The sequence below is a fragment of the Aulonocara sp. 'chitande type north' Nkhata Bay genome, linkage group LG14 (assembly GCF_057382095.1).
Source record: "Aulonocara sp. 'chitande type north' Nkhata Bay isolate Kocher_YH1m ecotype deep benthic linkage group LG14, A_spYH_male_GT1.1, whole genome shotgun sequence".
Taxonomy (NCBI): domain Eukaryota; kingdom Metazoa; phylum Chordata; class Actinopteri; order Cichliformes; family Cichlidae; genus Aulonocara; species Aulonocara sp. 'chitande type north' Nkhata Bay.
In genome coordinates, this window is record NC_141357.1 from 17,815,296 (window position 1) to 17,832,111 (window position 16,816).

The following is a 16,816-nucleotide window of genomic DNA, read 5'->3' on the forward strand; positions in this document are numbered from 1 at the left end:
CGGCGCTGTAACTAACCCGCTGAACGGCATACTTGAGTGTTACTTTGAATAATTAGGAGTCTTATAAGGAAAGGACAAAACTGCTTATCGCTCACGCCACGGAGGAAACCCGGGATGGAAATTTCCTTCAAAAGGTTTTGTTAAAACATCAGTTGAGACATATGGATCTGCACTTAACGTTTCTTTTTTATGTACAAATGCTTCCCTCCTTTAGTAATACTCTGCTTGGTTTTTACTGAGTTTGTACACTTGTGTTGCAGTTAGGCAAACAGTCAACAGAGAGCATAATTTTGATTTTAAACCCACATTTAAATTTAAATGTGATATTTGATTTATTTGCCGGAGTAACTGTTAAAGTTAGCTCTGTTTCTGGAACAGAAACGCTTCCTGTGTTTGGGGTTAAACTAAACCTGTTGTCGGCATCACGGCCCTCACATGTAAAATATGATCTGTAGAAAGAAAAGTTACTTTCATTACATGGCTCAGTAAAATCCCATAATCAGTAAAAAAAACAAAACAATTTAGGCTTCTGTTCTGGCCATTTATGGCACCACCAGTGAAATGAAGAGCCTGAACTCCCAAATCATTCAGAAATTTATTTACAAAAAAATCAAAATACAATTGCAGGTAAAAAAAAAAAAAAAAAAAAAAATCCATTTCCTGAAATACCATTTAAAATCGATTAACTGAGAAACATGTGCATATAATACAAAGATTAAGAAGCAAAACAAACATGGAAAAAGAATGATGAACTGTTAAAAACAAAGTCCCGATGAACTATTTGTGGGTGAACGGATGTGGGGGGCTTGACCAGTCATCAGACTTTCATCCTTCGCATCATCTGTAAGTTTGAAAGAAAAGAAAAAGACAAAGATTAAACCAAAACTCAGGAAAATGCATTTCAGCAACACTGCTACAAAACAAGATTTAATAACATCTGAATACAATAAAATGTTGTTGCACATGTCAGAAATAAAAACCACACCCTGTGCTGTTGTCCTTTCATAAACCACTGCAGTGTCAGATGTTTACCTTGCGAGCGCTGGCTGTCAATCCAGGAGACTTTGCAGATCTGCTGGCAGCTTGGGGAGATTTCCTCGATCCTTTCGTTACCACTTGAGGTGATTTAAAGTTTCCAGTTCTCCCAGCTTGTCTCACACCACCACGTGAACTCCCCGATGGCATTTTTTCCTGGTGCTTGCGTGCGCTCGTCTGAGCAGGCGACTTCTTCAAGCTGTCGCCTGGGGATTTACGTGCAGAGCTGCGCAGCTTGTTCAGATGTTTCTTCAGGTAGTTATTGCTTTTAGGGGTGTTTTCGATGGTAAACATCATTGACTGCCTCCGCTCAGCCTGAGAGTAATGCAAGTGAAACTTAGCAAAGCGCTCAAAAACAAAGTTTTGTCACAATTTTGTGTGAGCTAAAATTACACTCACTGGGCTGAGGGCAGCACGAAGAGTAGAGCTCGAAGGACCACTGCTCACGCTCCTGTTTTTCGGGGTGAGTGGACGAGGGAAGCAGCTGGCTTTCATCTTTTTCTTCAGGTTGAGATAAAAAGCAAACATAAAGTTACATTTTAAACATTTTTCTACTTATTTTGGATGACTATTCAATAACTATACAATATACTATCCACCAGTAATAGTATACCACAGTTTCCTGTTCATGGTTCAACCAACCTCAGGTGAAGTTTGGTGTAGGGACAATGTGGATGAAGGCTGCTTTGTGCCTTTTGGGCTCCTCAGCTGATAGGAGCTGGCGGTCCTTGAGGGTAGCTGGCCTGGCATCAAGGACAGACGGTCGGAGCGAGTGCCGGCAGCAGCACCCACCTGCCCCAACATGAGTGACTGTCGATGTGAGATGAGGGAATCCCGCAGCTGGCTTGGAACCATGGATGCTCGGCGGATTGTGTCTGACGGGTCACCTGTACGCAGCTCTTCGTCTGTAAAAACCAATGGACCGCTCCTTCCAGTCTAGAAGAAGAAAGATTTTAGTGCATTCAGTATACAGACGTTTAATTAGGAACAAATGGTAAATGGCCTGCATTTGTAGAGTGCTTTACTCCGTCCCTAAGGACCCCAAAGCGCTTTACACTACATTCAGTCATTCACCCACACACACATTCACACACTGGCGATGGCAAGCTACGTTGTAGCCACAGCTGCCCTGGGACGCACTGACAGAGGCGAGGCTGCCAGACACTGGCGCCACCGGGCCCTCTGACCACCACCAGTAGGCAAACATGGAGTTAGTATCTTGCCCAAGGATATTTGGATGCAGCCATGCAGCCAGGAGGCAGCCTGGGATCGAACCACCGACCCTCTGATTAGTAGCTGACCTGCTCTGCCACCTGAGCTACAGCCACCCAACACACTATTTGAGAAATTTGGCATCCAAGTTCTTTTCTTATCACCTCAGACTCAACAGGGTAGCTGCTTTTTAGGTGAGGCAGACAGGCCTTGTTCCTGGACTGGAGCTCCGCAATCCTCTGCCAGTCTTCAGGTCCACCATCAGGCTCGTTTTCTGCTCCAACGCAGAAGGTACTGGTGGCTGAAAAGAAACAGATGACGCAAAACAGTTACACATACACACAAATCTCAGGTTTTACAGTTGTTACTATGAACGTGCAGCTCCAATTTCAGCTTCCATCAAAAACAGTGATTCCCAAAGTGTGGGCCAGTGTCCCCTTATGGGCCACAAAGGTACTGCAGGTGGGCCACATCAGTAACAGAAATTTAGCTTGAAATCACTCACAAATACAAGTTACATACTTATATAAATTTAGTTATATAAAAAGTGAATTATAACTAGTAAAGGGAGGTGGTTAGTTGAAATAATTTTAATTAAATAATCTTTACAATTGTAATAACTGCAATTATATTTCTTCCATAATCAAGCAGCCTGAGTTGCTCCAACTATACAGTAATTTAATAATGTTATAACTGCATTATAAATAATGCTGTTTCTCTCTGAAGGCTTATTAGAATTACGATTTAAAACTTAAATGAAGTTCCATCACGATTCTGCAACTCTTTCCTTTCAGGAGGGAAAACTGATCCTTTTACTCACGCTGTACATGGATGGTGCTCCGTCTGTACCCTGGAAGCCCAATGAGTTGGTCGCTGGCAGAGCTGGTCCTTCTGGCGGGAGTGTCAAACAGCTCCATAGACACGGGCCGGGCAGAGTTTGCATTAGCGAGGTTTGGCTGGGAGCGAGCTGAAGCCAGGCTGTAGAAGGTCTCATCAGCTTCACCGCAGCCCGGGGTCTTCTACAGATCAGAAATCAACAGTCACAACTACAGTAATACTCGGATGGAAGTTTTGGGATATTTAGAAGGGGAAACGTTGGACCACTTAAATGTATTGTTAAGGTGCTGCGGTGAATTATTATGTGCTGCCAACAAGCAAGTGATGTACACAAAGATCTATTAGTCAACTAATCTTTTAGTATGATAGTTAAAACTTGAGACAGTGATTCCTTGTTAGAGAAAGGCATCATCAGAGAAATTTTAGAAACTGGTTAAATGAAACAATAACAATAATACTAGTAAACCTTCATCAGCATAGTGACTAAATTACATAAATAGTGAAGTTGAAACACCTGTAATTTAAAAAAAATACAGAGAATATTAAAAATGAACCAATTTTATCAGTGTGTATTATTGTGAACATGCAGTAAGCGTGTGTGAGTTTCCTCCACCTTGGTCATAGTGATGTTTATAACCTGTGTGGTTCTGCGGCGTTTGACTGATGAAGTTGGATTTTTTTGGGTTGAATCCATAATTTCCTCTGCACCGGTCCTGAGAAAGAAAAGGAATTTGAAAATGAAAGATTTTGAAAGCAATTAAATCAGTATTGTTTCTAATACATGAAATACAATTTAGACACAATTATCTGTACAATTGTGTCCTATTCAGTTTTATACATTAAAATTACATTTAAGAACAAATGTTAAAGGGTCTGAATAATAAATTATTTTACTACAGTAACCAGGAAATAAAGTACTCACTCCTTAAAGGAGTAAAGAGTTGCAAAGTGTTTCGTAATCGCACAATATTAGGGGACAAGATATAATCACTGCTAATTCTTAAATTTTGTCTTGATAATAAAACACGTCTTGGTAAGATCACAACCAATCTAGAGCTAAAAATGCGTAAGGAGTATGACCACAAAAGCACCTCTTGACTTGTCTGGTGTTTATAGGAGTAAAGTACAAAGTTTCCAGTGACTCGGCCTTTAGACCCCGGCGTTTGGCTGCCAAGCGTTCTGAACTGCGAACAAGTGGTGTGCTGCATTCATCGGGCGCTGAGAGTTTTCTGAAAAAGTTTGTTTTAAAAAAAAGAAAGAAAACAATGTGCATTAATCACTACCCCCACTAAATCTTTCCAAATCCAATATAACACTTTCACCTTCCACACAGTGAGTGTCTGCATGTATAGTTGTTTTTGGGAGAACTACCACAAAGGTGATATTCAGAATTCTGGCAGGTGTTTGTGTGTCTAGTGGGACATATTGTGTTTTGTCAGTACTACAGTAGTCATGAAACATCACAGGTGTGTCGTTGGGATTGAAATGAAGTTTGAGGATGTGTGTAGGAACACAGAGTGGAGGCATGTCAGAATTTATGGGCCACAGCCCCTGAAACATGAATATCAATTTGTCATCCCATTTGGATTGTTTTCCATTTGTAATGCATTACTGCATCATCGTGTGAGTCATGTAATGCATTTTAGTCCAAGAACACACTGACTTCAGCTGGAGCCATCCTGTACAAGGTGGGCTTCAGTTATCTGTTACTCAAGTCACAGCTTTTAAAAGATTTTGCATCTCCTCTTCTTTAGAACACCAATCTTTTAACTTTGTTCTGTGCGTTTAATTTATTTTCCCGTCTGTTTGGTGAACAAGTCCTATAAAAAGATTCTGAGAAACCTTAACCCAACACTTACCTTGTAGAGTTTAGAGAGTCTTCCATACTGCTCTGGTCCAGGCTATCTGAGCTCATAGCTCTCTTCACCTGTGCTCTAGTGCAAACCCCCGAGTTTGAGTAAGGCACCTCAAAGAAACACGAGCTTGTTGCACTGCCTCCATTGGCATGAATCTTATTCTGTACTCTTAAATTCTGGTCAGCACGGGCAAGCTGAAAGTAAAGAAATTGTGACAGAACAGGTTAAAATGCTAAAAAAATAAAATAAAATTCAGGTGTGGTTTTAATTTCTTCTATGTTTCTGCTTATTGTGTTCAATCGTCATGCTTTAAACTGCAATACTAACCTGTGCCTCCAAGCTGGCCACCCTGTGTGAAAGTGTCTTCTCATTGGCTTGAGCCTTGTCCAAATCAAGCTGAAGTACTTTCTTTTCCATTATCATAGTGTGCATTTCATGCTCTTTAGCTTCAAGAGAAAGCTTGAGAGCATCCACTTCTTCTTGGCTTTTCTGGAGAAGCTGCTTCTTGCTGTTGTAATGATTTGCAGCCTTCTCCATCTGTGGTATTCAAAACACGTATCTTAATTTTCTAGTCCAGATCATTTATCTCACACACAAAAAAAATTCTCATGAACAAAACAATTATATTAAGAGATAAGCAGAAATAAAAATGATTACATTCTCAAACAAATCCAAACAGATGTTCAGTCACAAGCAGTAAAATATATTTTGTAACAGTTTCTGGTCACACCAACCTGAGCCTTGTAGTGTTCAGCAGCCTCTGATTTAGTGGCAAGCTGTTCCTGCAGATCTCTCTTGATTAGCTCAATTTCTTCTGCTTTCTCTTGCTCTTTCAGCAATTTCTCATTCTCCATTTTCAGTATTTCCAGCTCTTGCTGCAGTACAGACTCAAGCTTCCGTGAGGCTACATTCTCCCTCTTTAGGGCCAGGTTGGCTTGGAGAAGTCTTTCCTTCTCAAAAACTATGGCTTCATGATCTTTTTCTGCCTGGAGTATTCTAACCAAAAGCACCTGTTTTTCTTGGACAAGAGTATCCTTCTCTTTGAGTGTGGTAACCTGCATCTCCTGCACAGTCTCTTTCAACCTGATGTTAGTAACTTGTGTTGCTTCATGTTGTGTCAACTCTGCAGCTGCAGATGCAAGCTGTTGCTGAAGGAGGTTTATTTGCTGAGCAGACTCTTGCTGAGTTTCAACTAATTTCTGCTCTTTGGCCAGAAGCCTTTCCACCTCCTCCTTCAAATCCTGGATCTCATTTTGGAGAACATAGGTCTGTTTGGAGCTCTCCTGTTGTATCTCAGCCACAAGTTTCTCACTAGCTTCAGCTTCAGCTTTTGTTTTTTGTATCACGTTAGCTTGAGCAGTGACCTCCTCTCTGAGTGTGTTTATACTTTGGTCTTTATCAGCTCCAAGTGTCTTGACAACTGACAACTCTGCCTGAAGGACTTTAACCTTCTCCTCTGCCTTTGTGAGAGACTCTCTCATGTCACATACTTGGTTTTTCAGAGTTTCGATCTCTTGTTCTAGCATGTCAGAGTGGATTGAGCCCTCTTTTCTAAGTGTGACCAGTTGTTCTTCTTTGGCCTCGACCTGCTCTCTCAGCCGCTTTACCTCTTCTTCTGAGGTCATCATCATGTTTTGTAGAGAGTCCTTTTCCTGAGAAAACTCAAATTCCTTCTGTTTCAGCAGGTTTTCTTTAACCTGAGCCTGCTCTGTTGCAGTCTTCAGTGATTCATTCAAACACTGCACTTGACCCTGAAGACTTTGGATCTCATTCTGTAGAGCCTCTGACTCCATGTAGTTGTTGGTCTTCATCTCATCTACCTCAGCCTCTTTAGTCTGGATTTCCTGCTTCAGTCGATTCACTTCTGCTTCAAGAACTGAAATTTGCTTCCCAAGCTCTTCAATCTGCAAAGTGCTTTCCTCTTGCTGTTTGGCCATTACAGCTTCTCTGGCTTGAGCGTGCTCCTTGGCCATCTCAAGAGAATGGGTCATGCTCTTTATTTGGTTGTTCAGATCATCAAGCTCTTGCTGCAACAATTCAGAGCGTGTAGAGGCCTCAGTCTCTAGCAGAGCCATCCGTTCCTCTTTTGCCTGGACCTCATTTTTCATTCGCTTCATCTCTTCCTCAGAGGCAAACAGTTGTCGCTGCAACAGCTCTTTCTGGACGACGCTCTCCTGCTCCTGTTTTTCAAGTGCAACTAGCTGCTTTTGAAACTCGTCCTCTGCCTTTGTGAGAGACTCTCTCATAGTATTCACGTTGGATTTTAGAGTTTCGATCTCTTGTTCTAGCATGTCAGAGTGGATTGAGCCCTCTTTTCTAAGTGTGACCAGTTGTTCTTCTTTGGCCTCGACCTGCTCTCTCAGCCGCTTTACCTCTTCTTCTGAGGTCATCATCATGTTTTGTAGAGAGTCCTTTTCCTGAGAAAACTCAAATTCCTTCTGTTTCAGCAGGTTTTCTTTAACCTGAGCCTGCTCTGTTGCAGTCTTCAGTGATTCATTCAAACACTGCACTTGACCCTGAAGACTTTGGATCTCATTCTGTAGAGCCTCTGACTCCATGTAGTTGTTGGTCTTCATCTCATCTACCTCAGCCTCTTTAGTCTGGATTTCCTGCTTCATTCTATTTACTTCTGCCTCAAGAACTGAAATGTGTTTCCCAAGCTCTTCACTCTGCAAAGTGCTTTCCTCTTGCTGTTTGGCCATTACAGCTTCTCTGGCTTGAGCGTGCTCCTTGGCCATCTCAAGAGAATGGGTCATGCTCTTTATTTGGTTGTTCAGATCATCAAGCTCTTGCTGCAACAATTCAGAGCGTGTACAGGCCTCAGTCTCTAGCAGAGCCATCTGTTCCTCTTTTGCCTGGACCTCATTTTTCATTCGCTTCATCTCTTCCTCAGAGGCAAACAGTTGTCGCTGCAACAGCTCTTTCTGGACGATGCTCTCCTGCTCCTGTTTTTCAAGCACAACTAGCTGCTCTTGAAACTTCTCCTCTGCCTTTGTGAGAGACTCTCTCATGTCACATACTTGGTTTTTCAGAGTTTCGATCTCTTGTTCTAGCATGTCAGAGTGGATTGAGCCCTCTTTTCTAAGTGTGACCAGTTGTTCTTCTTTGGCCTCGACCTGCTCTCTCAGCTGCTTTACCTCTTCTTCTGAGGTCATCATCATGTTTTGTAGAGAGTCCTTTTCCTGAGAAAACTCAAATTCCTTCTGTTTCAGCAGGTTTTCTTTAACCTGAGCCTGCTCTGTTGCAGTCTTCAGTGATTCATTCAAACACTGCACTTGACCCTGAAGACTTTGGATCTCATTCTGTAGAGCCTCTGACTCCATGTAGTTGTTGGTCTTCATCTCATCTACCTCAGCCTCTTTAGTCTGGATTTCCTGCTTCATTCTATTTACTTCTGCTTCAAGAACTGAAATGTGTTTCCCAAGCTCTTCACTCTGCAAAGTGCTTTCCTCTTGCTGTTTGGCCATTACAGCTTCTCTGGCTTGAGCGTGCTCCTTGGCCATCTCAAGAGAATGGGTCATGCTCTTTATTTGGTTGTTCAGATCATCAAGCTCTTGCTGCAACAATTCAGAGCGTGTACAGGCCTCAGTCTCTAGCAGAGCCATCTGTTCCTCTTTTGCCTGGACCTCATTTTTCATTCGCTTCATCTCTTCCTCAGAGGCAAACAGTTGTCGCTGCAACAGCTCTTTCTGGACGATGCTCTCCTGCTCCTGTTTTTCAAGCACAACTAGCTGCTCTTGAAACTTCTCCTCTGCCTTTGTGAGAGACTCTCTCGTGTCACATACTTGGTTTTTCAGAGTTTCGATCTCTTGTTCTAGCATGTCAGAGTGGATTGAGCCCTCTTTTCTAAGTGTGACCAGTTGTTCTTCTTTGGCCTCGACCTGCTCTCTCAGCCGCTTTACCTCTTCTTCTGAGGTCATCATCATGTTTTGTAGAGAGTCCTTTTCCTGAGAAAACTCAAATTCCTTCTGTTTCAGCAGGTTTTCTTTAACCTGAGCCTGCTCTGTTGCAGTCTTCAGTGATTCATTCAAACACTGCACTTGACCCTGAAGACTTTGGATCTCATTCTGTAGAGCCTCTGACTCCATGTAGTTGTTGGTCTTCATCTCATCTACCTCAGCCTCTTTAGTCTGGATTTCCTGCTTCAGTCGATTCACTTCTGCTTCAAGAACTGAAATTTGCTTCCTAAGCTCTTCAATCTGCAAAGTGCTTTCCTCTTGCTGTTTGGCCATTACAGCTTCTCTGGCTTGAGCGTGCTCCTTGGCCATCTCAAGAGAATGGGTCATGCTCTTTATTTGGTTGTTCAGATCATCAAGCTCTTGCTGCAACAATTCAGAGCATGTAGAGGCCTCAGTCTCTAGCCGAGCCATCTGTTCTTCCTTAGCATGAATATCTGCATTTAGCCTCTTGATTTCTTCTCGAGATGCTGTCTTCTGCTTCTCGAGTGCTTCCATATGTTCAGCACTTTGTTGTTGAAGTAGCTCTATTTGTTGGACATTCTCTTGTGTGGTTTTATCTAGTAAGTCTTGCTTCATGTGAATTTCCTGCTCCGCCTGTTTGAGAGATGAACTAAGGTCTTCCACTTGAGCTGTTAAGATCTGGATTTTGTCACTGAGAGTTTCTTGCACATTAGACTTCTCAAGAAGTAACTTGGCAAGCTCTTCTTCTTTGGCTTGAATTTCATCTTTGTTTTTGTTAGTTTCATGTGTAAGAATGTCAACTTCATCTTTGAGACTGTTAATTTGTTGCTCTTTAACAGCCAACAGAGAAGTAGCAGCAGCTAACTTTGTCTCAAGATCGTTCACCTTTTCTTCAGTCTGATGAAGAAGATCTTCCTTTGCTTGCTTAATTTCCTGTAGTTTTTTAATTTCTTGTTCACAAGCAGCAATATGCTGTTGTAGCCTGTCTGTCTGCTCATTTTTTTGCTCCTCAACCTGCTCAAGCTGAAGCTTAAGGACTCTGATCTCTTCTTGAAGAACTCCCCTCTGCTCATGTATCTCCTTAATTTCTTGGTGGCATTCCTCCAGTTGCTGAGTTTTAGCATGAATCTCCAGCTCAGCCTTTTTCAGGGAGAAATGTGTAGTCTCTAGCTCATTCTTCAAACCCCTGATTTCAGTCTCCAACATTTCTCTCTGGCAATTTAAGAAGAACCAACAATTATAATCAATGAAGTAGAAAATAAAATTTCCAAACTTAAACTGAAAATAGGGCTGCTCAATAGAATTTTAATCACGATTACGATCTGGGCTTTCAACGATCATTAAAAATGACTGAGCACACCTCTCTGCATTTCGAACACGTGTCAGAGCAGCGGTCCACAACCTTTTTTGCGCCACGGACCGGTTTATGCCCGACAATATTTTCATGGACCGGCCTTTAAGGTGTCGCGTATAAATACAACAAAATAAAACTAGTACCAGTACCGAAAAAAAGAAAATTTATTCATACCACACGTGAAAAGACCAAGGAAAACCGAGTAAATGATAAAAATGATAACAAAATAATGCTGAAAAACGATAAAAACCCTGAAAACTATACATTTCACACCTGAGCCTCAACTCTCGCGGCCCGGTACCAAACGACTCGGACCGGTACCGGTTCGGGGACCGCTGATTAAGAGGACCCGAGGGATGCTCGGAAAGCTCAGCAGAAGTTATTTGGAGAGGAGAGTGACTGCCGTTGGTTGAAAAGAGAGGTAAAAAACTTCAGTGGTGTGGAAACATTATGGATTGGCGGAGTCAGACGTGGATCAAGTAGACACAGTGTGTAAACTTTGCTACAGTGTCGTAGCTGCACCACAGAGCAACACTGCAAAGTTCACTAAACATAGAGGTTTACATTTTTCATTTATTTTTTATATTGCAAACATTTGCACTGTTATCAGTATTTGACCACTATTTTATATTATTTTTTGACAATCTTTAAAGTCATTATTCAACACATTGTTATTGTTAAAAAAATATCGTCAAATAATCGAGATCTCAATTTCAGTGAAAATAATCGTGATTATCATTTTTGCCATAATCGAGCAGCCCTAACTGAAAATAAACAATTCAAGATGTTTATCGCTTACCATAATATTTTATAAATTTTTTATATTTTCAATTAAGTTTGCTTTTAAAATTGTTAGCTTTTACATATAATTACCTCTACTATGGGTCCCATATTTTCCCCAACTTCATCCTTACTGGCCTTGCTTATTTCATCCTCCAAACAGGAAATCTTTCCTTGAAGGATTTGAATTTGTTCTGTAAGGAGTTCCTGAGAAATGAGAAAGGGAGCAGCTTACAGTAAATTAATTTGTATAAAACCCAACATTTAATGAGAGCAATGGAGAAATAAGATTACTTACAGTCAACACAAAACTAATATAACTACTCTTCTTTATTTATAATAAAATAGGCAGACATGAGCATTTAAATGTGCTTTTCTTCTGAGTCTTCAACAGACATGATGTTTCCTATTCATTGTCCTTTTTGCATTCAGATTTCTCTGAATGACACAGGAATGCATGTTAAACAATATCTCTTGTGAATCTATACCTTTTGAGCAGTTGCTTGGTTGAGCTCAGACTGTAGATTGTTTCTTTTGTTTCTCCACTCCTCCTGAGCGGACGCTTGACTTTCCGTCAGTCTACCAACTTCTGTCTCAAAGGCGGCAAGCTGTGAGCACACAGCTCTCACCTGAGAAAATTTTTAAAAATTAAAAAGGTTTTTCAAATCCATGTTTTGATCTCAAAACTGACACAAAAAACTCCTCAATACTTTAAAAGGTTTCTACTAGTGAAACACTCTCCAGAAACATGAAATGCACATGACCTTTACTGAATCCTGTCATGAGTGAGAATTCACTATCACAGATTTGCCTCAAAAGGTTTGGAAGCCGTAACAGCAGACACGTTCATTAGATCTTTAGTGTAATTAAGAGACCCTCAAGAAAAAAAAACAAAACAAAACAAACAACAACTTAAAAACAAACAAACAAAAAAAAACCCCAGAATATTTTGCATGTTATTACCTGAGAAGAAAGCGCACCGTTTTCATCTGCAAGCTCATCCACTTTGCGCTCCATGAGTGAAGTGTTTGTCTTGAGGTCTTTATTTTGCTTCAGCATCTCATTAAGACGCTTTTGTAAGCTGGAAAATAAATAAATAAATAAAAAATTTACTTTAAAACACTTCTGTACAAAGGTCTTGAAGTACAGACTATTAGTCTGTTGTACAGAATTTAGTCTGTTGTTAGGGGGTTGCTAGGCAACATGATGACAAAATATTGTGTAACTTTTGTGGATAGAAATTAGATGTTATGGTTGTGATATTAAAATGATGATTTTATAGGTAGGGATGGGAATCGAAACCCGGTTCTTGTTGAGAACCAGTTCCCACTGTTTCAATTAACTGGAAGCCTAGGCTGTGAATCTCTTAAGATCTCACTGTTGGGTTTGTAAGGCCATGTTACTCCTAAATTTCTATCTTGTTCAAAGAGAAGATATAAAACAAAGTTATAAGCTAATCGACCTGTGTGTTCTTCTTTTTTAAAAACAAGAATCGATAAAGAATCAAGTTGTTAAACAGAATCGAAAAAGGAATCGGAATCGTGAAAATCTCATCAATTCCCATCCCTAGTTATAGGTTCATAAATCACTGTTCTTGGGTACTTACTCATCGTTCTTGATCTCAAGCTCATTAATTTGTTCTTTGGTAACATGCTCCTGATCACCTTGTTCTTCCTTTAGTTTATCCAGGCGGTACTGCAACTGGTTAATGCGAGACTCTGGGAAAGAGAGAGAAAGAAAACCAAAGCACGAAGCAAAGTCTACTGAAAACATGACAAGTATAAAAAGCTTAAATGAAAATGCAGACAATCTTAGACAAATATGAGTGGTGCTTTAACAAGAATTTTGCCATTTCTCAAGTCTAACAAAATGCAAACCATACATTCAACAGATAGTACCTCTTTGTTCAATGAGCGCAATCTTGCTGGCCAGCTCCCTCTCCAAACTATCTCGGTAGTCTCGCTCCTTGATCATCTGTCGCTGCATTTTCCTCAGCTGAAATTTCGGTGTGTTCATTACATCCTCCAGAGGAGAACTGCTGTGTGAATTAAGCAGATCAGAAAGGTAAAGATTTTCAACGAAATGATGACAACCTGTGGATTTTCATCATGTATATTATAAGATAATGTAATACAAGGAAGATTGGATTAACATAATCCATAAAACTGAATAAAAATGAATATTGCAACATAACCTGAAAATATTTAAGTCATATCTGGTACCTGACTGAAGAAGAAGCCACAGTTTCTATGTCCACAAATTTAATTCTACTGGTTCGGTGGAAGAAAGGAGACTCATCACCCAAGAAGGAAGAGATGCTTGACATGTTGGTACCAGAGGTGGCTGCTGATTGCTCAAATATTTCTTGAGAGAAAGTCAAATCTGAGACAAATATTGCACAATAGAGTCAAGCCAATTAGTTAGTTTGTTTTGATAAAAACTTCTTATTACAGTCTACCTCGGAGGGGAAAAACAAAAGTGACATATTTGCGACTTACGTTTTCCTCTCAGATGAGCGTCAAGTTCCTCGCTCAAATAAACACAACCCTCACTCTCCATCACAAAGGAACTAGTTAGGTGTGCTAGTTCCCGCTAGCAGAGTGGGAATAAATAAATACACACAGAATTAAAATAATAGCACCAAGCAACTCATGAGAAATGAGATGAGATGTATAAGTGTGACCACAATACACCAGCAGCTCCCAGCTTACCTCCACATCGCAGTCCAACATGTTCAGAGTGCAGTGGTCATTCATCATATCATGGTATACAAGCAACAAAAGCACCTAGTGATGTTGCAATAAAAAAGTATGATAAGTGTTTTCTTTGGGCCTTTGAAAAGAAAAATGAAAAACAAAGAGGAAGTTTTTTACCTTTGAAATTTCAGCTGTTAGGCTGATGCCATCTCTAATGTGGTCCCAACGCAGAGAAGAGCTCTTGCTTGCATTAAATCTGCAGTCCCCTAAACAACAAAACACACACATGCTCAGGTCAGTAATATATTTATCTCCCATTATAATAAAAATGGTACCAGTGAGGAAGTTTTACAGTGAGGCTCAGGAAGAAAAGCCAATGATCTTTAAACATGAAGGTCAGTTGCTCACATACTGAAGCGTCCTTGTGCAAGACACTAAACCCCAAACTAACACTTATCCACTAGAGTTAATGTGTGTTATATGAATGAGTGAATTTGGCTTGTAGGCTAAAACACGCCCTGTAACAGTAGAAAAGTGTTAAATAAGTAGCAGTCCATCTACCAGGACACAATCTGGATCCCACCCAGGAATGCAGGGTGTGTCCAAAGGTGCAAAATATCTGTTATTTAAGGGAGAGAAAACAATGTGTTTAAAGTAAGGATGAGCTCCAAGTTCCTACATTAACACTTTCTGAAATACAAAGCCGTTTAAGCCCAATCAGACCATGAAATCCCCTTTGATCATATGTACTTCAGTCATTGGTTTGGAACAACATAAGCCTCAATAAGCTAAAGTGCTGTGATTCACCAGCTGGAGCCTTTATTACATATATCTTGTATTAATATCACACTCGTACAAAAAGACACTCTTTTAAGAAGTCTCTCCAGAAAGAAACTCACTTTCTAGAAACTCTGCAATGACTCTGAACCGATCCTCATTTGCATCATTTAGACAGGGGATGGGCTGCTTTTTCCTAAAATGACAAAGAAAAAGAAGAAAAATATAATAAAATAAATGTCTGTGAAGGTTCTCAGTCATCCAGGTCATCGTAGTCAAAGGAGCTTGCAAAGAAAAGCGTCTGGACTTCTTAAGTTACTTGAAGACGTTTCACCTCTCATCCGAGAAGCTTCCGAGAAGCTTCTCGGATGAGAGGTGCAAGGAAGTAGGAGCTCTATATTTTCCAAAAAGCAAACAACCAACACGTTTAACACCCTGTCAGTCGCTGACACTCCCTGTTTACACAGGCTAAACATTACACCGCATTGCCAGCATACTTACAGCATATAAACAAGTCTAAGTAAGATCACTCCGTCCTGCAAGTCATCGATGGTCAGCTCTGAGTCACAGAGTTTTAAACTGTTCACCTATAAAATTATAGTTTGGAGAGAAAAAAAACAAAACAAAAAAAGGGTGATTAAAACTTTAAACATTAGTGCAATCATTTCACCGTAATGTCCACTAACATAACTCAACTTACCCAGGAAAGTAAAGACTTTACAGCCAAGTTCATCTCCATCTTGGCTGACCCTTTATTCAAAAAAGGGATTTGCACTCAGGAAACTATAAAACAAAAAGCTATGTTAAATACTTGCAAGCTATCCAATTAGCACCGATTAACATTGTTGCACGACATTTTTTTTAACTACTACTACTACTTAACAAGTACCTGACAATAATATCTACACTATGTTTCAGCAAAGTTATTTTGACCATAATGTTTTAAAACACCAGCTGCCGACCTACTGTTGCGCCGAAATAGAGCTGCCAAAGGGTTCAGTAACGTCTATTAAGTCGAACGGTAGTAAAAATCGTGACTCACCTTAAAGGTTAGCAATTCTTGCCACTTGTACAGCAGTAGTCTATAGTGTAACTTATTAGTGTTTGAAGATACGCCTGCCTGTCTACAGAACATAGAGTTACTGGTAGAAAATAAACAGTCCCATGTGAACTACCACCAAATTCAAAAAGAGACGAAGAAAATTGAACCAGCCAATCCGTTTACACATATACTCGCGTCTGAAAAATAGGCAAAGTTGATTGGTTTACAAAGCGGAAGTTGTGCTCGATCATGTCCGGGCAACACAGGCACTGCGGAAAAGTTAAATAAATAAATTACATCCTATCTCATTTTTAAACACTTTATTTGACCTCCATGTCAAGTGATATGAGTTACGGAAAACGGCGAAGGAGAATTTGTAAGGGCGTAAGAGAACTGCGGCGTTCGTTCGGCGTCTCATGTTGATGACGTTTGCCAAGGTGAAACTACAATCTTCCGAGGAAGGACTACAAGCGCAGCTGTCAAAACGAATTGATGACTTTTGTTTTGGATCACTATTGTTTAAACGTGGAAAACCCAGTGAAACATAGATCCTTACAATGGATGGAATAGAAAATAAATATATACACTCAGTGGACACTTTATTGGGTACACTTTGCTAGTTCTGGGTGGAACTACAGAAATACTTAAATGCTACCTGGCAGAAATTTAATTAGATACTGGAGTACTGGCCCAACTTTTATGTCTTGAATTAATTACATTCTCCATTTTGTAGACAAATTATGACTTGTAGAATAGCTGAGAGCCTGCAGGTGGCAGGCTAAACTATGATGACAATGTTCACATGACATTTTCTTTAAATGAGAGATTCGGCACAAGCTTTTACAGTAAACAGCCAGTGGGAGGTGAAAAAACACATTTCTCAGCACTATAGCTATATACTATACTATTTAGTTACTTATGGTTTTAAACTACACCGTTTGACATTTTATTTTATTTTTTAATCTATTAGCTATTATATATTTTTATATCTTTTGGTATGATGTCCAGAGGTACCAAAGAAGTTCAAATGTTTGATAAAAGGGCCTGAAATCCAACTTTTCCTGTGATGAAAGTGACTGTTTTTATGTTAAGGTCGGACTCCTGTGGGACTTATTTCAGTCAAAAACTAAGGAGAGCTGCCAGTGACAGCTAAAGGAGACACACATGGCTTCAGCTGGTTAACCTATGACCTGATAGATGAAGTCCCTTTATTTTGGAATTGTGAATCTGTTGTTTGCCAGCTCTTTAAATTCATATAGACTGATATTTCATACCACACAGTGACAGAAAAACACCTTAGACATATT

The 16,816-nt window shown here is 40.2% G+C and overlaps 1 protein-coding gene across 6 annotated transcripts; it reads right to left on the reverse strand.

The window, feature by feature from the left end:
• Positions 1-576: 576 nt before the first annotated feature.
• On the reverse strand, positions 577-15,827 carry LOC147314392 (uncharacterized). Of its 6 annotated transcripts, none has more exons than XM_086261316.1 (24): positions 15,510-15,825; positions 15,168-15,250; positions 14,969-15,054; positions 14,590-14,663; positions 13,868-13,956; positions 13,706-13,780; positions 13,493-13,586; positions 13,217-13,376; positions 12,893-13,032; positions 12,601-12,712; positions 11,958-12,075; positions 11,483-11,623; positions 11,088-11,201; positions 5,675-10,072; positions 5,268-5,477; positions 4,944-5,134; positions 4,176-4,313; positions 3,722-3,797; positions 3,068-3,263; positions 2,412-2,548; positions 1,678-1,971; positions 1,435-1,536; positions 1,033-1,350; positions 577-841 (listed from the first exon to the last, which is right to left on the reverse strand). In XM_086261316.1, exons 2-24 carry the CDS (start codon positions 15,204-15,206, stop codon positions 818-820), a joined length of 7,326 nt encoding a protein of 2,441 aa, XP_086117442.1. In that variant the 5' UTR covers positions 15,207-15,250; positions 15,510-15,825; the 3' UTR covers positions 577-817. The 6 variants fall into 6 exon arrangements, with proteins under 6 accessions (XP_086117442.1, XP_086117441.1, XP_086117440.1 ...); XM_086261315.1 differs by having other exon boundaries at positions 3,068-3,266; XM_086261314.1 differs by having other exon boundaries at positions 3,698-3,797.
• Positions 15,828-16,816: the final 989 nt, after the last annotated feature.